Raw genomic sequence first — 22,906 nt, 5'->3', positions numbered from 1 at the left:
TATATTGTAGGGCCATATCTATACAAAACATGTCTGTGAAGTGTTTGGCTCAAATGACCAAACAGATCCCCCATTGTAGCATATCTCATACCCCTCCATTTCAGCCCTGTTCCTGAAGTGCTGATTCTGTGACTGTCACTTTAAATTTGAGCTGAGCGGAAACTGGCCGCGCCCCTTTGGAGCGTCATGATCTCTCTGTCTGAAGAGAGCAGTTTCTAATGGAGATACTCAGCTAAACGCTGCCATGACTAAACACCATATTATGTTCCAAACCACATCAAGCATTATTTCTGAAACACTTCTCAGTGTTTACCACTAGAACAGAGACATTATATGTATTAAATATACGACAACTCTAAGTCCCTCCTGCAGACATCATGCTGAATAAACAGACACACTGAGGTGCTGTGGGAGAGGATTCAGCTCGCCGACTGTATATGGCGATGATCGGTTGGGAAGTGTCACGTAGGTGGGACGTTGCCAGGAGTTCAACGTAAAGCCAGCCTACATTTCCGATATGACGTCATAACCGAAGCAAATCTGGATCAGCTTGTTTGTACCCCTATTTTTAGAGATGTAAGGAAGGAGGAAAAGAGAGAGGGTTGAATTTTCTGAAACTCTTTCTGAGTCTCCTTACACACTGGGGACACGTTTGTGTATAAAAGACATCAAAAAGTCCATTTTGCATAATACGGGACCTTTAACAAATAACTGTAAGAAGATCAGAAAAAAACTCCAAGACTGCTTTTTTTTTTGTTACCCATGTATTGTATCTGATTGCAATGCATCAAATCATAGCTTTACATTTTTCTGATGCCAAGGACTGACTTTATAATACTATAACAAATAATTTGACAATTCTGCTGCTTCCCAGGTAGTTCACCATTTACGTTACAAAGAAATCCACCAGCTACGTCAGCTTGTGCGTTTCAGATTGGCTCATAAAGCAGCTGGCTAGCAGACATCATGACGCTTGTGAAACGTTTAGCCAGTTTTGGCCATTTATTTGTGACGCCACAGTTTCCCCACAATGGACATGTTAAAATGAATAAGGGGGGTGTTCTCATGCAGTGTACGTATATGAAAATGATTTACAGAGTGTGCTGTATACATGAGCTGGAGCTCTGTCTTGTTTGTTTGTACATCATTCGTGAATTTTGAATGACCATATCGGCAGAATAAATCCTTCCGGTAATCAAATTCAAGGATGTATTTTATCAACACATCATAATTACACAGTGAGAATAGTTTAATTATATATAAAGTTTTGTAACATTAAAATCAAACAGAAGGAAGATATAAATCAGGGTGAATAAGTTAGTCAGCAGGTACAATCTCTGTTCCCCTCTGTTGGATTTCTCCAGTCTGATTGTCAATCTTTCTCCCTCGCAGGAATGACCGGTCCTGACCTCTTTCTCAATCCCATTTTTCTCACGTTGTTTTTTGCCGCGCGCTCACTGAGCTGAACTAAACACAAATAACAGGAGGGGGAGGAGAGGAGGTGGAGCTGGAGAAGAGAGCGATGCTCGCCGTGTGATGGTGGCAAAGCACTGATAAGCCGGCGCTTTGACATTTAAACAAGTGTCGGGGCCGGGGGGGTCAGATGACTGGAAACAATGCGTGACTAGATCTGGGCGATGTGTCGATTTCTCTTTGTCGCGGGGAGCGCGGATGCACGCCGGCCCATCAGGCTTCAATACACCTGCTTGGCTCATTTATGCTTTTGATAGCGGCTCACCTCTCGAGAGATAGTGGGAGGCCGAGTGGTAGCAGCAGAAATAATGTTGTTGTGCTGCTTCTCTTCTCCTTAACTTGTCTTTCAAACATAAAAGAAATGTAATGTTCACTTCAAGGTTACTAAGTCTTTCTCTTCACACTCTTACTTCCCCTCCGTCCATCTCTGTCTCTCCTTCTCTCTCTCTCTCTCTCTGCAGAATGGGACCAGTCTTTCCACTCATAAAATATGTCTGCTTATATTTGCCTTTTGGCATCTCTGCAGCGCTGCATTCCAGGAGGATGACTTATGGGAAACATTGTCTCCCACACAACACAGTGCTAAGCTGAGCTGATTTTTTGAGTGCGCTGTGCATAACTCACGGTGAGTAAAACCTTTGATCGTTGCCAGAGTATTTCTTTCAGAAATTGTAAGAGTTTCATCTTTTTTCCCTCTCTTTTTAACAGCCTCGGCCCCCCAACACCTCTTTAATCCACCCTTGGCTTTGTCCTGGACCTGTAGATACACCCTTCCAACCAACATGCATCCAGTCTTGTCTTTAATGGCCTGCAGGACTTACAAAAAGGACCTGTCAAGATAATCAAGCCTTTTTTTTCCTCTACCCTCTAACAGGCAGAGGTTACTTTCCTCAACATGTTGACCCTGAGCATGCCTTGCAGGATAAACTCGGGAGTGGAGCAGGGTTAAGAAGGTAGCTTCACCTTGGAAGGCCACACTTCAGAGCCCGGGAAACCACAAAAAGCAATTAAAAGTATTGATGGAACTTCAATAGCTCTTAAACAGTGCTGCCAGACACCTCGGGGCAAGTAGCACACAAATCTTTTTTTCTTCTTGTCTCTCTCTCGCTCTATTCTCTCCATCTCTCTCTCTTTTTCACTCTTTCTTTACTAAAGACTAAGCTCTTTTTGATCATCACCGACTGATTGTATGAAAAAAAAGGTGAGAAATGTATTCACAGCCGTGTGAGGCAGGTGGCTGAAGCAAAGATAGAGCCAAGACCCCAAGAAGGTGAGCGTGACAGTGATAGCAAATAGTTCATCTAATCCTGACAACCTTGTTAGGCCCTCGAGTGTGCGTATGTTCAAACATGTAAATGTGTGTAGTGTGTGCTCAAGAAACAACTTCAAAATGAGCCACTAATGTCATCGCTGCATGTGCACACCATTTACTGTGCAGACACTAATGGACCTTTTACAGAAACACAGCAAAAGATCGTCTCCCATATTACAAAACAGGAAATAGAAGAGGAGACAGGGAGGGGCTGCTTATCCTCCTCTGAAGCAGGGCAGCGACATCCAAGAGCAGGTTGTTTACCCGAAGCCTTCCTGCAGTGTTAAGCCAGCGACTCGCTAAATCACTGATTTACGGTGCAAGGCTTCCTCGGCTGATGTCTAAATTTACGGCTTGTAGTGTTGTTAACCGTGACAAGACATAGACTAAAGAGTGATAGCTGCTGCACTTAAACAAGCTGGGAGTACAAGACACTCAAGTAATGACTTACCTTTGCACTGGTTGGTGTTCTTATCCAGAATGGCCTTGGTTGACACTATTTTTCCGTACCTGTAAGACAGAGAAGTTAGATTCAGTGTTTTTGACCAACAGTATTTTGACTGATTTTGTCATCCCAATGGTAAAAGTAGATGGCCCATTTTTTTTAAACCGTCTGCCATTCAGTTGCAACTAGCAATTTGCAAAGTCACACAAATGTCAAAAGTTATTGGAACAAGCAATCACTTGAGGTTAATAATATTATGTCTATGGCTGACTTCGGAGGAATGAGCAGCCCTCTGACATTTGAGCGACTCACCGAACATTTGCAAAAGGTCTAAAAGCATACAGGCACAGTGCACAATTTTAAAAGTTAAGCTCTTTTAATAGTATGCAGTACAAACCATCAATGTCTGAGTAATTCCTTTCCCTTCTGTAAAATAAGCAAGAGAAAACCAGTCTCTTCTAGTGAAGTGATTATTAATCCGCTCCCATAGAGTGTAGAAATTCATGTTTACATGCATTTTATTATGAATAAAACAAGACAGCAAGCATGGAAATTACAAGTTAATATCATATCTGTTTGGTATTTGTTTACTCCTTGAATACCGTATTTTCTATAGTATTTACATCTGTTTGATTTATATGGAGGAATTCCTTCCAATTACTGTATGTATGAATATGGTCTTTTGATATTCGTGTACATATTATTCTTGTTTACAGCTGCAGTAGTTCAGTCAAAGGATTTGTTGAAAATAAAAGAGCTTATTGACCATCATTTGTATGGATGCTGGGTTGGTCTGTAACATAAATCTGAATTTGATACGGAAAACATTATGGACCGCGGCAATATTCAAATAAAGACCGGCTCAGAAATACACAGCATGTGACTAATATATTTATAATGAAAATAAGAATATTTACATCAAATCACTCATTCACTAGAAACTGTGAATCATATCGCAATTGCAAGGTCAGTAAAAAAAAATACATAGAAAGGCTAAGATGTATTCATTTTTTATGGGGAACAAAACACAAAGGGAACATTGTTCACAAAAGTCTCATGTCCTTATTGACACATGGGTAGTTTCCTGAAAACTGAACGGTATTACATTTCTTTGTTGCCATGTCTTCATGCACAGCGGGCTGCTATGAATTTTTGGAATTGAAGATTGACCTTACAGTCTGACTGACAGTGAGTTATTCTATCTGCTTGTCTCAGCTAAAACTGAGACATTCTGCATTGTGTGCACACCGAGGAGCGATGTAAGTGCAGTGTGTGTGTGTGTGTGTGTGTGTGTGTGTGTGTGTGCCAATCTGCATGTGTGCATATACTGCATGTATTTGTGTATGTGTGAGCGTGCGCAGCTGCTACCCTGCACCACAATTACAGTTGTGTATGTGATGCATGCATGTTTGTGTATAGATCCATAAGTGAGAACACACCACTCACAATGAGTGAGCAGAGGAAAGATGATTTCTACACACACACACACACACACACACACACACACACACACACACACACACACACACAGTAGGGAAGAAGCAGTGGTGCATCCCAGCCCATATTTCACCAGCAGGGGATAATTGTGCCATTTCTCAACGAGTGGCGGAGACTCTATTTACTGCATGCTGCGGTGGGGTGGGTGGTGGATATGAACTGATGAGCTCCGAGAGGAAAACTACCAGTGCAAACACACAAACACTGTGCAAGTACACACACACACACAAACACATGCACAAAAATATGCTCACACAGAGACAGCACTCACCAATCAGTGGATTGTCTCTTTTCGGCAGATAAACAGGCCATTTTAGCTATAGGGATCATAATCTAGTGCAGCAGAACAGGACTAACATTGGATCATATTGAGACGCTAAAAAATAAGTACACAAGATGAACATGGAACAGTGAGCGCTCATTTGATAGAGAGCATGCAGTGCTGGGTGAACATCTGCAGTATTTCATTGTACTTCAGAAACAAAATAGCACATGTTATAGCACAATGAAGATGAATGAAGAGATTTAGTTAAGATTTATAAATAATTTATGGATAAAGTATCCATACACAAATTAAAAATCCTAACAATTGTGATATTTTAGAAAATACTTAGTTATATTAAATTTAGTTATTAGTGGTGGAAACACCACAACATATTTTACATGAGCTAAAACTCTTAAATTATTATTATTGTAAAAGAAAACTTCTAAATATATGCCATCTTTAACTCCTGGAAAAGCCAGGATTTAAGGTTTCTGTCAATAATATGAAAAGCAAATCAGAGATAGATAACAATATATATCTATCATATTAATTTATTGCCCAGCTCTATATAAGCCACTGAGCTAAGTCCTCTTTTTGTTCCTGTTTGCATATCAGTTTATTTGCACAGAGGTGTGTCCCCCGCTTCAGAAAAATATTGTATGCTTTCAGTCTGGGAAGCAGTTAAAAAAGCTCAGTGCTTTTGGCACAAATTGGGGGAAAGTTCTCATTAAAACTTAGTTTGGACTCTGGGGAAGCAGGAGACAGTAGCTTTCCAATGCCAACTCATCACTGCTCGCCTCATTAAATGTTAAAGATGGCTCATCAATGCATCCTATCCGCGCTCCAAGTGCACACCACAAAGACACTGCACGAAATGAAACGGCAAGGTGGAAGGAGCCGGCTTCCTGCCCACAGTGGAGGCATATTGGAGACGGATGGTGAATGTGATCAGCCCATCATATATGTTATACGACCCTGCTGGTGACTCCTTCGCCTCTCTGCCAGGCAGGCCTGGGGAGGCTTTGATGTGACAGAGGCAGTGCCTGTGAAGCACAGGTTTAACACTGTGATGCTGTGGCCGGGGATGCAGAGCCTGTCTCCACTAATCCTATTTCAATCACTCTCGCAGCCTCTTATCTCTGACTCCGCTGGCCCTCAGCCCTCCTCCTCCTCCCCCTCCTCACAAATCTTCTCCACTCTCTTGCCCTCTCTTCTCTGTGTCTCTTGATGTCTCTTTACCAACCTCTCCATTCCGCTTTTCTGCTCTGTATCATTCATTTCTCCCTTTTTCGGTTACTCTCTTCCTCCTCCCTTCTAATAGGAATCCCATGGCAATCATTCTGATGCAACATCGGATCAACCCTAAGAAATGAAGACGCCAGAAATGAAACCGCCCGTAAAAAAATAAAGGCTTTATGAGCTATTTAAGGCTGATGAAAATGTACAAATTGTGGTGGATGTAAAACATGTCATTCGTTTGACAGCTGTCTGGGCACTGAAATACGATAAAATTGAAGTTGAGAGTTTTAAGAGGGCAGCTGCATGCACACGAGTGACATCCCAGCGCTGCATTTCTATCTTTTCTCGCTTTTCTCTTGCTGGATGAAACGATCCAGGCGTATTACATTTCCGTCGTCAGAGCAGGGGGAGTGAAGTGGCTCTTTGCTGTATGTGGGCTGAGAAAGAGAAATAACTGGCCAGGACAACAGCACGTCACTATGGTGCTGCTGGTACACAGGAAAGCACAGTGCTTGGAGGAAAGGATAGACCAACCAAGTGTTCTGCTGAGACCTTGCTCTCTTTGGAAACCCATGCTTGTATCTAAGACAACTTTCTCCCATCTGTGATGTCTGAAATTCTTTGCATATATGTCTTGGCAAATGTATGCATATGACTATCCATCTGTTCCTGCTAATGCACACTTAAATATTATAGATATGTATATATATATACTGTTTGTATCATTTGAGTTCAGCTGCTAAGGCAGAATGCTCTGCTACAAGCCTGTTCAGCACCTTTGAGGCAACTGTGCAGGGAGAAATGGCAGGTGCAAAAGGAACACCACAGAGAACAATAACTTTAATTTATCACCTCTTATGTGAAATGATTAGCTGAATGTAGATACCGAAGCTGAAAAAGAAAAAGGTGCTGCTCTAAGGGTTCTGCTTATGTAGGAGCAGGTGCAGCAGACACCCACCATCCAGATGTACTATTTGCGCTATGCAGCTAGTATTATCCAGACGGGTATAGTAGGCTTAAGAACTACAATGTTACATTAAAAATGTGTAATGTTTATACTATTGCCTTTTTCAGTAGCACAAATATGAATTGAAAGACATTGTTTCCTCAAATTAGTCTTACTGCGTCCCCTTACTTTCAGCGTGCACCCTCAGACCGTAAAGCAAGTTTTCCCCGTAAAATGGCAAGTGATGCCAGATTTTTTTTTTCTGTTTGTCAAAAAGGGTTTAGTTACTCCCAAAATATGAAAATCGATTAGTTTTTACGGAGCTCATACGTTTCGTTGTCTTTTACGTCCGCGGCGTAGTATATGGGCGTCAAGTTCTCGCGAGAATTTATATATCTTATATACAAGATCAGCCCAACAATATTGACTTCATACTATATTTTTCTAGAAAAAACACTGTTTAGGGTATCAAATTTAGGAAAAAATGCTTATATCAGAACAGAACATACAGTATATAGCTTTAGTTACTTTATTTTTAAGTCATCACTGTTTTCTAGTCAGTTGTAAGTATTGTGTTTCCACCAATCATCAGTAAAAGTATGTGCACATAGTAAGAAATCTTTCCAGTCTGCTAACACTCAAGACAATCTACAATTGGATTGGATTTTAAGTCTTTGATGCTAATGCAAGAGACAGGTGTCACTGTGACAGACGCACAGGAGGACAGAGCACAGGGATTCAAATATGGTAAAGGCACATGATGTCTTTGTACTTTTATTTCAAAGGTAAAGGAGAATAAACAGGCGGTAAGAATGAGCAACATAAAAAGTGAATGCCAGATAAAAATGGAAAAACAGAGACAGCACACATAAACACGCAGGTGTTCACACAGTCAAGTTAGTAAGACAAATAAAGAGAAAGTGTTTTAAGTTTGCATTTGTGCAATATACTACGAAGTGTGAGTGCTGTCACCAAGAATCAGGAGGAATCATCTTGTTGTGTTATAGCAGTGTGTGTCTGCTGCCCCTGAAAGTTATCCATGGTCCTAAAGCAGCTAGTCTCACATTTTACATCTATGAGGCTCAATCAGAGGTCAGGCCTCCTGTACACCAGACATCTATTTTGATTGAAATATTGAAAGGAGCAGATGTTTTTGTGAAATGCTGTTTTGTTGCCATGCAACCACTGAAAAGGTGTGTGGATGCAGACAACAAGGTCCAGCGTGTAGTACTTAAAGTGATATTTTAGCAAAAATGTGATATAATAGTTGGATCTATGTTTTCATTTGAATGCAATCACCTGAAACTAAGACAAAATGGTTTCGTTTCCTCAGAAGAAGCCTTTTATATTTCCATAGGGGGAGGGTCCTAATCCACTGAGTACGCTATGGTGCACCGTCGTGTTTCTACAGTGGCTCAAAACGGACAGGGATAGGGGCTTTACCTATTTCATCTTAACAAAGGTTTCAGACAAGCTTGTAAAACTGCCGCAACACCAACGTCAGCCTGAATTTAATCGCTTTTAAAGTAGTATAACTTATAGGATATATAAAACCTCTAATGGAGGTTGAATGTCGAGAGATACCATGGTGTAACCACTATCTTACTTTCTGCGCCTCGTTACCAACGTGTTGTACAGGGAGGGGTAAGCGGCAGTTGGTTGTAATCTGCAACGGCAAAGCTAGATCAGTGCACTCCGTCACACTGTCCATTTGAGCTTCAAAAAGCCCATTTTTAGTTCTTATGTTATTCACTGTAAGAGTTGAAGACACACTAAGATGAAAGCAGGGACATGTATGAGCAAGATGGCTGTTTGATTTTCCATTCTCCAACTGAAATTAGAGCATTTATTTGACCAGTTATCAACAACTTTCAACATTTTGAATATCTCAAACCCAGGATTACTAGGACAAACTGCAGATAAAGCAGCAGAAGATACAAAGCAGATATAGATAAGAAACACCCTTGGAGAATGGTAAAATAAGGATACTGGTGCCTTTAACATTAAAAAAAAAGTTAGAAAGAGACAAAGTGACAGACAGATGAATAAATCAACGCAGCAGGAGGAACAAACAAGAGAGCACAACTACCCTGATGGACACCTGGCAGGGAGCAGAGCAGCTGTTCAGTCCACAAACTTTGAGTTGATACAGTGACTTCTTCTCATGACCTCTGAGCCTCTGAGCCGACAGTTTGGTGCTAATGGCCTTTATCTTTATCCCAGCATGGAACTGCATGGAGACCACGACCAGTCTGGCAAAGTGAGTCCAAAGTTGACTCTTGATTTAAGCACAAATCAGAGCAATAGGCAGCCTGGACTGGACATACGAGTATAACTATTACTCTACACTTTTGTTGAAGGATAATGGTGTCTACATTATAAAAAGAAAACAGTAGAAATGTCAAAACATTGTGTTGGCAAGCATAAGCATCAATATATCAAAGAGCTTCTGCAAATTGGATAATTCCTTTTTTGGCTTTGGCACTCTATCTTTTTTCTTGGCTGAATTTCATCTTGTTTTTTTAGGTGCTGGGATTCCCCCGTGTTTTGTCGGCAGGTTTGTGCTTTCAAACCTTTTACGTCTGTAAATGTGGGAAGCATCTTGGAACAGAAAGGTAATCCGGCCTGGAGTGGTTGCTTTCTGTTCTTATTTCCTCCACATCAACAAAAGCTTTAGTCATGGGGATAAAAAACACATTGGCAACACAGGAGAACATCTAGTATATTTTGGCTTCATACGTATAGTAAATATAATCTGGTAAAAACATAACCAAGCTAGAAGCTTGAGGTCCATTCCTTCCCTGCTGATTTTAGCGGTGCGTTACTTGTATCATCACACGCCTCTGTTGAAGTTGGCCATGTTCTCTCTTTGTGGTCATTAGTTGTCATCAACCATTCTGATTTCAACTTTTCCGTATTTCCCCACTGATGCAATTTCTTTAAATGAACCTTCATTTTACCTGGCAAGTGTGAAATAGATGACAAGTTGATTAGGACCATTCAAACTTTCCAACCTCCCTACATAATCGGAATGGATTATAGCTGCAAGCAGCAACACGGCCACCGGGCTCCAGACAGGCCATTTATAAAAGGAAAATAGAGGGTGGTTTAAAAGTTTTAGCATGTGTTCAGAATTCATTGTTGGAGAGTTACATTTAAATCAATTTATCATGGCATTAAGGGATTTTCAATAAAAGAAAGTTTTAAAATTCAAATTGCCTCAGGTAAACTGTTCCTACAATTTATCGTGTGTCACTTGTGATGAGACAGGCTCAATCTACTAAATCCGGTCAGTACGTATTCCTTTGAATGTATTATTGAGTAACTTTCCTCATGAATAATAAAGTAGCTATTCCTTTTTTATTATTAAATTGATACAAAATCGGTTGGTCACCTTCATGGTGCCCTGCCCTGGAGAAGTTGGGGGAATTTTGAGTCATGTTTGCTCTACCATTTAACTGGACTCAAATGGGATCACAGAGGATGTCTGACTTAATTATATCTTGATCATTTAACTGTTTATATGTCTTTGTATTTTGTGTTATATTGTTGCTTTTATGCTTGCAACTTGATTTTATTCTAAAGATGAGTAAAGGCATTTCTTTCTGTAACATCACTTACACACACACAAACAGACTTGTCTTCTTCAAAGCCAGCCTTACAGAATAGCCCCTGTTTGTTTGGAAAACGTCCAACCCTCATGCCTGCGCTACTGTCTGACACGCACAAATGAACACATCTCATCTGTGCCATTGCTGCTTCTGCTTTCAAGATACAGCTTCAAATGAAAGGGAAAGTGAGTAGGGGGACATGTGGAGGATGGACAGTGTGTGAGCTTGAGTCAAAAAGTCCAGAGATCTTAGGTTTCGTCCGTTGCAAAGTTGCAAAGAGGGTATTGTCTCCTGAAAGACAATTGAAGTGCAAAGGTATCCAGAGAACTTGACTGTTCATGAAGGACAGTGCATGTAAAGTATGTTGTGTGGATCTAAAGTCATTAACAGAGTCGGCTTCAATTCAAAGTGTATGTTTTCTCCAGCCTTTAAATAGTCAAAATGTCTACATGTCATTTATACAGTAATAGAGGGGGGATAAATAATTCAAATAACTAGCCTAAGGCCAAATCAGTCTCTTTTTTCATCCTCGCTCTCAAATCAATGTTTGGGGAGGAAATAGGCGTTGCATTTAAGTCAGCTAGGCCCTGCCAGTGAACTGACTATGTCATTTCTGCTGGAGCAGAGAAGTGAAGAGATGTGAGGGAGCAGATGAGACTGAGAGAGAAAGAGAACATGGAGAGAGAGCATAACAGATGATAACAACGAGAAAGAAGAAGAGTGAAACAGTAAGGGCGCAGTGAGTGAGCAAGAAAGGCATTCACACTTGGAAAAAGAGGGTATTCAGACTTCTGGTTCCAGGAACAGCAGATGCTTCTACTCAGCATGAAGCTGTAGCTGTAATAGTAGTTTAGTTTTGGCATTCCTGTGGCTGTCTCACTATTCTTCAGAGGTTAAGCACGCTATCTTCTTATGCCCTCATTGACGCGCAACCTGACATTACGGTTGACAAGAGTAGGGTGCGTGGGGGGTGGGAAGGAGCAGAAAAGATTTCGGATAGACAGGTGAAGATGCATATATTGTACAACCGGATTCAGAAAAAAACTAAACAAAAAGACACTATTTGGATAACAACCAATATAGTTAATCGAAGTTCCTGGCATGACTGTATGTGTTGATGAATTAATTGGTGGGTATGTCAAGAAATCAATAGTTCACCAACACGTTGCCAGGATTGTAAAAAATGTGATGGTCTTTGTTTTAAGCAGTTGGGGCTGTATCAGAGATACTGGGGCTTGAGACCAATGCCTTCCCTAATTATACTTTCAAATCTGAAATTCAAATGTAAAATGTCCTTTCTGCCTTTCGGTTTTGCATTATTTTATCATTATGGTTGTATCAAATTGGGTTTCAAGATTGTAGAATTGTGCTGGTATTGTTATGGACTACTTAATTGTTCAGTTCTGTAGCATCGCTACACATAAAAAAGCATTTTTTGATAAGATCTCTAAAAAACGATTGCGAAGGAGCAATTTAACTCGTGTTTCTCTTTTATCCGGGAGATGTCAGTGTTGACTGACACACTGCAGAGTTAACACGATAACCACTGAAAGAAAACATAAAAGAAAAAGGAGTGTTTACTCTATATTTTAAAAAACTCAACATGTTTGTGACTTGATGAAATTCCTAAATAATACTTGCTTATTTGTCTCTTTAGTGAGGTTGTATTGGTGGAAGGGGTGATGGAAAATGTGGGACTTTTGATGCTGGTCTGGAGCGTTTTTGCTAATAATTCTTCTTACTGCTGTCAGTTTTTGAAACAGAGCCTTGGGACAGGTTGGCTCTGATGGCTAGGCAGCTAATGTCAACACTGGACCTCAGAGAGTCATTACGTATAATGTGGTGCTGCTGAGTGCCCGGGCCTCTGCTCCATAAAAACAGGTGGTCCCAGGGTCACCTCTCCCTTCTCTTCCCTTCACCTCCTGTACTTAGCATACCTTATGGCTCTTTCTCTCCTCTCCTTTCCAGCTCCCCTTCCGCCATTCCTTCAGCACACACGGGAAAGGTTATTTGGACAATTGGTGGTGATTAGCTCTTGATTTGGCTCACTCGTTTCGTTTGATCAAACCGTGGCATGGAAGCAAAAGCCAGTGCAACTGAGGGGCGCAGCTGTGGCCCGGCCCTGACAGAAATTGCGTGAGGAAAACCAGAAGGAGAAGGAGGGGAAAGGAGGAATCATAAGAGGAGGTATGGTTGAAGACGTAGAAGAGGAGGAGCAAGGAGTCGGGGGTTTGAGGACCTCTAGGATCCTTTGCTTTCTTGGCAGTTTGAGTTATGGATTTGTGCTGCTGGCAGAGAAAATGTGAACTTCTTTGTCCCTGTTATTCCAGGTGTTGGCCCTCGTAAAGAGTAAAAAAGGAATCCCTCTCATTCTCCCTTTCAACATTCATCCAACAACCTGCTCCCATCCTCTCTTTGCCTCTCCTGGGTGGTAGATTGCAAACAGGAAAAAATGCGGGTGCTGCTTTAAAGCTTGTTAGACAATCAGATTATAAAGTCTGCTTTGCCCTAAAATGTTTGAAGGCTTTGTTGGCTGGGTTGGAAGAGCTGGCTGCAATGATCTTTGGGTTGGATGGGGTTTGAGTTGGGCTTAGGGTTGGCTCAGTGCCTCAACCTGGCTGGTTAGTCCAAGAATTTTTTCTCACAGTAACGGCTGTTCTATCCATCCATCCATCCACCCAGTCATACAGCCCGCCAGGCAAGTGGGAAGGTTTCTCACTATCTGGGTGTTTAGCCAACAAATTCCCACTCCTTTGGCCTGTTCTCTACACCCATATATCAGGCTGACGGCTGTGGAGAACCCAACATCCAGCCAGCTGAATAAAAAAGAGATTAAGCACCCACCCAAATCCATTTAATTACTCGTTCAACAGCTCACGGCATGGAACTCCGACCACTGTGAGAACTTTGGTGTTCTTCAGCCTTTACTTTTCCTCCCAGTGACCACAGGGAGGTTGAAGGAGGAAGCTTGTAACAAAGAAACGTTGGCCATGGTAACTCAAATACACAATATTCACTTGCTGTTAACTGCACGTTTGCGTGTCTGGATTTAAAGAATCGTTACCAGGTTGTGTAAGGCTGTGAATGGAATCCAGATTAACAAGATTGTTTTAAAAATATCATCACATCACATCTGCAGGCATCATGCAAAAATCAGCATCATGAGAGGTTTTTTACACATAATTAGGGATGGGAATTAGTACAACTGTATCACTGCAAATTCCTCTTTTTGATCCGATTTTTTGATCACTTCACCTAGTACTTTGTGATACATTGTTGGGTATACAAATAAGAAATGTATTTAAATAAGCAAGGCTTTTTACATCTATATTGGTTATTTGCATAGAAACATGAAAATACAAATATAATCTTCAAAACACAATAGTTTAGAACCTTGGCATTAATAGCTTAAGTAATGTATTATAAGCTGCTTAGAACAAGTATTAGGAAGTTAAACATTATAAATTGCATCACCCTCTCATGTCTAATCTGTATTGCTGACATCTCTTTCAAAAGGAATCCATTCAAGTTTATCAGCAAAAACTAAGACTATTTAAAACACTACATTAGTAGTGTTATAATTGACCTCCAAGCAATACTAATTAACACTTAATAGAGCTTGAACAAAGGAACCTCTGTTTACATTAGCTGTTAGCTCTTATTTAGCCAAGCAGGACTGCACATTATCATTATCATGGATCGGGTTTGTCCCCTCCCTTTGAAGTGAAACATTACACAGCGTGGTATGCTTTGTTATTGTGCAAGCACAACTGGAACGAATATGAACAGGAAGCGGTTCTTGATTAACATCCCTAAGCATCTTTAATGGTAGAGATATTTTTGAGTTGGTAATCACTTAAATACTTTAAATCAGAATTTATAACAAAAAAGTGGTTAATAAAATGTAAACGTATGCTCTTGAGTGTTTTAAGTGAACTGTGAACTTTTGAAAGATGACAAGCCTTTGACAGGGGTAACTGAAATTGTGACAGGATTGTGGTAATGAAATATTAAGAGTTCACAGGGTTTCAGCCACAGTAGACAGCATTTAATGTCTTGGCATATCTCAGGCGGTGTGCAACAGCCTCCAATCAGCAGCTATGATATGGCCCGTTGTCAAGAATTTGTCTGTTGGGCAGCAGCAAATTTGCGTTTGAGATATTGGTGAACCAGGACGGCAAATGCTGCTGTGTGTGATACAACAAACCCCTCTGCCCCGTCAGGGAGGGGCTGGGTGCTGGAGGAGGACTGGCCATCGAGGGAGAAACTTAAGGGGGACCCGGGGTGCTGCAGACTGCAGAAAAGTCGCATGACCTTTTTTTGGAACGCTGCCACCCGCCTGCCACTGAAACACAGTCTGGCTAATTAAAGTTTCAGTGGCATTGGATTTTCCCTGGCACAGCACCTCGGGCAACCTTGGAGGCTCTTAGGCAGGTGATACACACAGAGGGAAGGCTGGGAGATATAAGTGGAGAGACGAGTATTGGAAACGGTTGAACCAGAGGACAGCCACTAGAGGACAGCAAGGCAGATTTGAGCAATAACAGTCAAAGTCAGTGGCTTTCCATAACACAGGAAAAAAGCCGTATATTAGAATGCAAATCTACAGTCACAAACATGCACACTACCGGGGTACTTTACATAAGCTCCGACAAGGTTTGCCCTTCCGAATAGTTATGCTCAAAATATTCAAGATCATATGGAATTAGAAATGAAATTGAAACTGTCCAACTATGTACAACTGGGTGAACGCAAGAGCTAAGCGAGAGATATGCAATGTCAAAATGCTGAGTGCTTTTCCAAATCTTATCGGGCCGCCTCTCAGGCTAATGGAATTTTGATGGGTCAGTATCAAGAAGAAATGCATGACTTATGACACGGCCACCGGGAGCATTACCAAATATACCGGACAGCTTGTTCCCGTCTCCAAAGGATCATTGAATAATTGGCTGCGTTTGACCAGGACATTTCTGGAAATATGGCCAAGAAAAGGTTATGCAACCAGACGGACTTGCTCATGGCCTGCATTTCACAATCTACTGGCCTTGTCTCCTATAATGATCTTGACCCCCTTTTTACCATTTTAGCAGTGGAAGGGCCTAATGGAGCCGAACAAAGCTGCCTGTGTGTGTGTGTGTGTGTGTGTGTGTGTGTGTGTGTGTGTGTGTGTGTGTGTGTGTGTGTGTGTGTGTGTGTGTGTGTGTGTGTGTGTGTGTGTGAGAGAGAGACTGAGACACTTAGAGTAAGAAAGCCCCTACGACTGTGTTACAGCTTGATGAGGTCTTGGTCTGTGATTCCTGGGGGAGGTGGTTCAATCCAAGCTTTATTAGGGCCTTATTGAGCTGTGTGCAGGCAGGTGTGTGTGTGTGTGTGTGTGTGTGTGTTTTCTCTATCAAGAACATTTGGCAGAGCTTCATGAGCACCTTTGTGATTGTCCCTAAAGTACACTCTGTGGGTAGCAGTTTAATGGGGTGTGCAAAGTATTGTACATGGATCTTTGTACATGCCCGTCATTCTTTCCTCAAAGGGGAACTTTGCAGATTGGCATTCAAGAGCTTTAATAAGTCATTTGTGTTAACGGGCAAGGGCCTGTTGAGAAAACGACACATGTGGGTTGAGTCTAAGTATATGCAGCCAGTTGTAATAAGGTTTAGCATGTACAATTTCCAAATGAAAAAGTAAGAAAACAACCTGTCATATGTCATATATGTTTTTGAGTTGTTCTTACAATAGGACAAATGTTTCATTCTTTTTGGGGAATCTAGCGGCATATGTCAATTTTTTTAAGGCTTCATTTGTTTGCTTGCATAGAATTATGGCCTTTGTAGCAGCGTACTTTCCCATTATGATGTGCCTTGGTCGTTAGCTTTATAGTTTACAGCACTTGAATCACGGCTACTCCAAAACTTTTCCATCTTGTCCAAGTACAACTGCCTCTAGACAAAATATCTTTTGAGTCCGGTCTGGCAGCTATTAATTCAGCTAATTACTGAAATCTGATCCTGTCCGGGTAAGCTCCTCCATTTGACTCATTGGTACTCTGGGACAAGCACTTAAAAGTTTCCCCTCCACGTGAAACATCTTTATCATTTTTAGCTTGAGAAATTGCTTCTATTTAATGCTCTTAACGAGGGCAGATTAAATTAGTACCTCTATACATTTAAAAAATATTTAACTTTTGTACTTGATCATTATATGCAATATTAAGTTTCCAGCAGAGTAAAAATGTGAAAACGATTCTGTTTCATTAACATGGAATATATGTGAGGATTAATATGGGAACACAGTTTTTACACTGATTAAATAGAAATTGATGACTTGTATTATATGTAGAGAGTTGGAGTATTATAAAGAGGAAAACTGTACACTTTGTGAAACACATACAGCCATGAGGAGTACATCATGGCCAATTACACCCCACAGTGGCAGGGACAGTGAGAGTAGGACATCTGTATTTAAGTGTACTCACGGTTGGCAGAGTTTGATGAGGTCCTGGTCGGTGGTCCCAGGTGGCAGGCCTCTGATGTACAGGTTGGTCTTACTCAGCTGCTCCGCCCCTCCCTGGCTGCAGCTGTTGGTGCTAGGGCTGGGAGGAGCCATCGGATGAGGGGGTGGAGCATAGGGCTGCTGAGAAAAGAGAAGCAAAGGGAGGAAAGATTTAACATAAACTGCAAAAAAATGTCATCTTTAAGACATGGGATGATACTTAAAGAGTGAAAAACACAGAAGTTTGTTGGGAAAAATATTAAATAAGACAGGGGATGAAAGTGTGATATTGAATGAAAAATATATTTTGAAGAAACAGAAGGCACTCCCAGGTCGTTATCATGGAATTGTGAGTTTAGACATTTTAGGGTGGCTGCGAGGCCAAGAGGAAATTATATCAGGGTCAGTAAGAGGTGAACTGAACAGCAGATAATATTAATGAGTGAAAATTCCAAGAAAAAATAAACTCCTAACCTCAGCCCCAAATAACACATTAAGGGGAAAACATTCTCATGTGAAGAGGTCTACCCAATGACAAGTTCTCATTTGAGATGACACCCCGCATACCTTCACTTATTGTCACCTTTGTACATATATTGCAATGAATTGCATCTGTAATTCTGTGAGGGAGTGCAGTCTTTTTTCTTTACAAAAAGTCAAGAGTAGAAACATTTCTTTTTTTTACTTTAATTAAACATTTCACCAAGGAGAGTCTCTGAAATTAGGGTTCATAAGGCCTCCAGCAGCTTAGAACTGATTTAAATGATGGCAACTTCCTGCTTACTATTCATACCCTCAATACCAATTCCATTACACTGTAAAACAATTTACATCTCCAAGGGTCTGATATCTCCACGCAGTAATCCTCTCCAGCCTATTTCATAAACATCTTTATATCAACCTCTTTTTTCCTAGTGTAATTTCTATCTACTGTAATGTATTCAAAATGTTTCAGATGTGTGATTCTCTCCCTTATTTTTTCCTCTCTTTTTCCCCTCCTCTGCTCTCCTTGTGTGCCTGTTGTGCTGTTGGTGTAGATTTACGGTGTAGGTGTCAGGGCCCCCTGCTCACACTCCATTTATATCTCTATTGCGGGGACACTGCATATAGTGACAGGAAGGGAGAAGCAGGGCCGTGTGGGCATGAGCGGAAAGAGAGGCGGGGGGGGGGAGAAAGACTAGTAGAGAAAAAAGAGGCGATGCACACTGCAATAAAGTATGTGAGTGATGGATGAAATGGTGAATTGAAAAAAAATAGTCAGGCAGAGAGGGGAGCATGACTAAATACCACCACCAGCTCCAGTTAACCATCTTAACCCCTTATCCTCCCCAGAGAGAACCTAAAGACCCCATACCATGCTGTAGATACACACGCATACACAGCTAAACACACACACACACACACACACACACACACACACACACACACACACACACACACACACACACACACACACACACACACACACACACACACACACACACACACACACACACACACACACACACACACACACACACACAGTTAGCCCTCCAATCCGCCCCACACGTTAGCAGCGGCTGCTGAAGCATGGTTGATTTGATGCGCTATTTTAAGCGTGTGTGCCATGCCAGCGTGTTGCCTCCCACTCCCCAGACAAAGAGCCGGGGTCCCTGGAGCGTGAAGAGGGAGCCACGTCCATCAATGGATGGCCAATTACCACGCTGAGCTAAGTGGAACTGATGGGCAGCCACTCGCTGTGCCGGACGCACACATACTGTACACACATCTGTGTTTGTGCACTCACACACAGACATGCCACGTGATGACACAGAAACACCTTTTTCACACGGGAGCCAAAAACAGTCACGTACAGCACACCACCGCCAGAGCTGTTTCAAATGCTTCAGGGTAACTTCAACTGAAGTTTCAAGTAATTTCTGACAAATCTCAAGTCGATTCCTAGACTGGAGGCCATGTCCATGTTAGGTCATAGTGGGTCATTAGAAAAGTCACATTCATGATGAAAGTCTCTGAACACTGTTGAAAAGGCCTTGACATTTAACCGTTTTCGTTTTCTATTGTGATTTACATAGACGATTTGAGATGTATTTTCATTGCATAAGACATAGACTGACTATTGTTATTTACCAGCGGTGCTTCTGTAGCAGGAAGTATCACACAGGTTGAATACTTTTTCCAGGTGTCTGTATGTCCGTTTGTTTATCTGTGAGTGGAAAGGTTTTTTCACAGCAATTGCTTGGCAAACCGTACAAGATGCAGTGCAAAAACTTTACAAATGTGCGTGTGATACCAAAATAAAGTTCAAAGATGGGTATGGTCTGACAAAGAAGCAGGATAGGTGGCGTGACAGAGGTGTTTTACAAGCCTGGAGAATGGACAATCCCATGGCAAGATGGTCTCTTGTGTTGTATAGTATGATTGTGTTTATTCTTCTGGATTTTCACCAGGTCAAAACGTGAGAGCATTCATTGCTGCTCTTTCGGTGCAGTCTGCTCTCCACTCTTGATATTTAATCAAGAAAAAAGTAACATTTAAGAGTAACAAACATTTTTCATCAAGTTCCATCTCAAGTTACTTTAATACAAGAGAAAACTTCAAATCAGAAATTGTAATTTTGGTGACTTAAGTCACTCAGGTCTGAGTTTCGGCCTTTAACCTTCATAGCCAAACACAGACACACATTCCTTATGCAGAAAGTGCCTCACACTGCTTAACACACTGCTCACCCTTAATTCACAGCCTGAAATGAAAAGGCAGAACGAGTCTCTAGTCACTCACGTTTCCGTGCAATGGCAGCAGTACAGAAGAATCTTAATCTCTTGAGTGCTCAATGGGAGTTATTTTCTCCCACTCAAAGTCACAGGAATGTGCACAGCTGCAGTTCAAAACTCGTCTTTGAGTCTTTCACCTAGGATCCGCCACCCCTCTCCCTTTTGTTTTATTTCCTCTTGTCCACTGAATAGCTGACATTACACACAGCACTTAACATACCATGCAACACGTGCAGTACACATCCACCAGCACCGAAAACGAGACGCCACACAAAGTTGCTGTCAGCGCTGAAGGTTAATTGAAAACCCCTCTCTTTTTCTTTGGCTTTCTTTCTTTGTTTTAGCTCTTCAGTAATACAAACAGCCCTCCTCCTCTCTTTTCTCCTCCCTGGGCTCCAGGCTTGGCTAGCATCCTGGGCTTTGGAATTCATGTGTCCCGCCCTATCGATTTGCTTTCATTTTTTAAGGTCAGAAGCTGAAATCTTACACAATGAGGCATGGAGGGTCAAAACCAGCCCATTACTTACAGTGTTGGTCGAGAAATCGGAGAGTAAGGTTATTCAAGGGGAACAGAAAAGGCCGGGAGAGTCCCCTGGGACTGAGAATGGAATGGGTGCCGAGGTTCAATAGGGAATAGCGACAGTTGGGTGGATAGTGGGATGCGTTATGAGGGCTAGGTTAAGGTTTATGTTCGGACTCATGGATTTATCTGGGATTTAGTTTTTTTATCATAATATTGGAAACATTTATAAACAGTTTCTACTTTTGCAGACTCAAGGGATGCAAAAGTTGGATAGTCGAAATACACAAGAACTGCCAAAAGGGCAGGCATTTAAAAGGTTTGTGTGAGTCTACATGTGTAATGTATGTTTATACATGCATCGGGGGCAGGTTGTGAACTCGTACAAGCGTGGGAGTGAAATGAGAATGCACACATCGGCTGATGCTTCAACCCACAAGCACAAACACGCATTCCCAGCAAAACTGTTTCCGACATTTTTTGTTTAAAATCAAATTCTCTCCTGGCTTCCTCCGGTCGCCCCACTTGAGGTTAATGACCAAGCTTGTTTCTCGTTCCGGATGCTTCCGTGACTGCTGTTTACCCTCTGCCTGTCAGCCTGTAAAATTCGGCTTCTCAAATATATAATAAATACAGGCCTTGTGTGTCAGAATGATGAGGATTGAATGAAGCACTTGACAAAGGGTATTTCAGCCAGAGAGGGGAGGGATTGGATGATTGAGGGAATGGCAGGGAGAGACAAAGGGAAAAAAGCAGGAGTTAAAGAGAGGAATAGAAGAGAGTCGTGGAGAATGGCTGGTTATGACACTTCAAAAACCTCCAGGTGGTAAATGAGAAAAACCTCCATTCTCCCTCCTCCCTACCCAGCTGTGACATGCAGCTATAGAGGCTTACTGGGGATTTCAATTTGCCGCACTGTATTTTAGATGGGCAGAATGGTTTACACAGGCCCAATTTACCAAGCCAGCCATGCGGGGGGGGGGGGGGGGGGGGGGGTTACACAGCCTCCGTGACATGCCAGCGAATGTTTATGAGTGAATTAAGTGAGGATGATAAATCTTACGCACGTTGCCTAGGCTGAGGGCACACAGAGCAGTACTGTATATTCCCACACACGCCCTCACTGTCACTGAGATTAATATGTAAACTTAAACCTACCGTGTTTAATGTTATTTTCATGTTCCCATACTGTAGATACAGCATCTTTACACGATATAAACTCTTTATGCATTTCAGCAATGACCATGTGTTCTTTCAACCATAAAATACTGCATGTGATCCCTCTTCTGAAAGAACAATGGGTTTATAGGGATTGATTTACCTTAGGAAGTATGTGTAGTAACTATTCTAACCCATGAAGATACACTCAACTCAATTATAAACTTCATTTATATGCTAAACCCAACCCTTACTCTAACCCTAACCCTAATCAGTATAACATGTATTTCAAAAACAGCCAAATGTGGTTGCAAATGTTTTTTACCAAGCAGTGATTACATTTCATCTATTTTTATTAAAGGGAAAGACACATACAAATCAATTGTGTAAGTGTTTATGATATGGCATCTCTGCAGTAACCCCTTCTCATTTTGGTTTCCCCTTCTTTGTTGACCATATCTTTAGATAAGGTCGCTCCTAACGGTTTTAAAAAGACAATGTGAGTAGACAATGTTTGCCAAACAGAGAGGAGGACTAATTGGAATGAAAGCAGGGCTGTGGCTTCCCCGGCTTCTCTGTGCCTCCCTGCACTCTGCAGGGCAGGGCTGCGACGGGAGGAGAGGCGGCTGTGCACCACCATGGTAATTGGCCCTGATTTATAGGAGGCCATAGCAGCCAGAGAAGGGCTAGCTCAACACTGGCAGGAGGCCAGACAAGGCCATGTTGTCAATATCAGTAAACCAACCCTTACCCAGCCCAAAGCCCCACGGCCAGGGACCAGATCAGCTGTCACCATGAGGGGGGGTGCACCTGTTTTGTCTGCGCATGCTTATTTCCTGTGATGCCGTGTTCAAAGGTCGCTCGTGTCAGATACACACAAGAAAACCTGCCAGAAAAAATGACAAGCAGTCTCCTTAAATTGAAGAAAAAAAGCCTCTCAGCTCATCCTCCATTAATTCAGGCTGGCAAAGTCTCTGCAAAGACTCTTAAAGACAAGCATAGTCCCAGAGGCATCCCTTCCAAACTGCCAGAACTAACAGCTAGCTCTGCGGTCGGCCACACTCACATCAGCCTCTAAGCAGAGAACGAACACAAATCCCCCATCCATTCTTGATAGCTGCTTCCAAACCTTTAGCCCCAAAACATGTATCCCGAGACGCTGAAAGACAAAAGGCTCGCC

The 22,906-nt window shown here is 41.9% G+C and overlaps 1 protein-coding gene across 2 annotated transcripts in view; it reads right to left on the bottom strand.

Moving 5' to 3' along the window:
* rbms3 (RNA binding motif, single stranded interacting protein) overlaps positions 1 to 22,906 on the bottom strand; it is a 245,421-nt gene that overhangs the window by 122,445 nt on the left and 100,070 nt on the right. For both annotated transcript variants that reach the window (XM_063899282.1, XM_063899283.1), the window contains 2 exons: positions 17,258 to 17,415; positions 3,237 to 3,295 (listed from right to left, as the gene is read on the bottom strand). In XM_063899282.1, the coding sequence (XP_063755352.1) occupies positions 3,237 to 3,295; positions 17,258 to 17,415 (217 nt within the window). The remainder of the gene's footprint in view (positions 1 to 3,236; positions 3,296 to 17,257; positions 17,416 to 22,906) is intronic.

Source organism: Eleginops maclovinus, chromosome 13 (assembly GCF_036324505.1).
Source record: "Eleginops maclovinus isolate JMC-PN-2008 ecotype Puerto Natales chromosome 13, JC_Emac_rtc_rv5, whole genome shotgun sequence".
In the NCBI taxonomy this organism is placed as follows: Eukaryota; Metazoa; Chordata; class Actinopteri; order Perciformes; family Eleginopidae; genus Eleginops; species Eleginops maclovinus.
The sequence above is the reverse complement of the archived record's forward strand: the minus strand, read 5'-3'. Positions and strand labels throughout refer to the sequence as shown.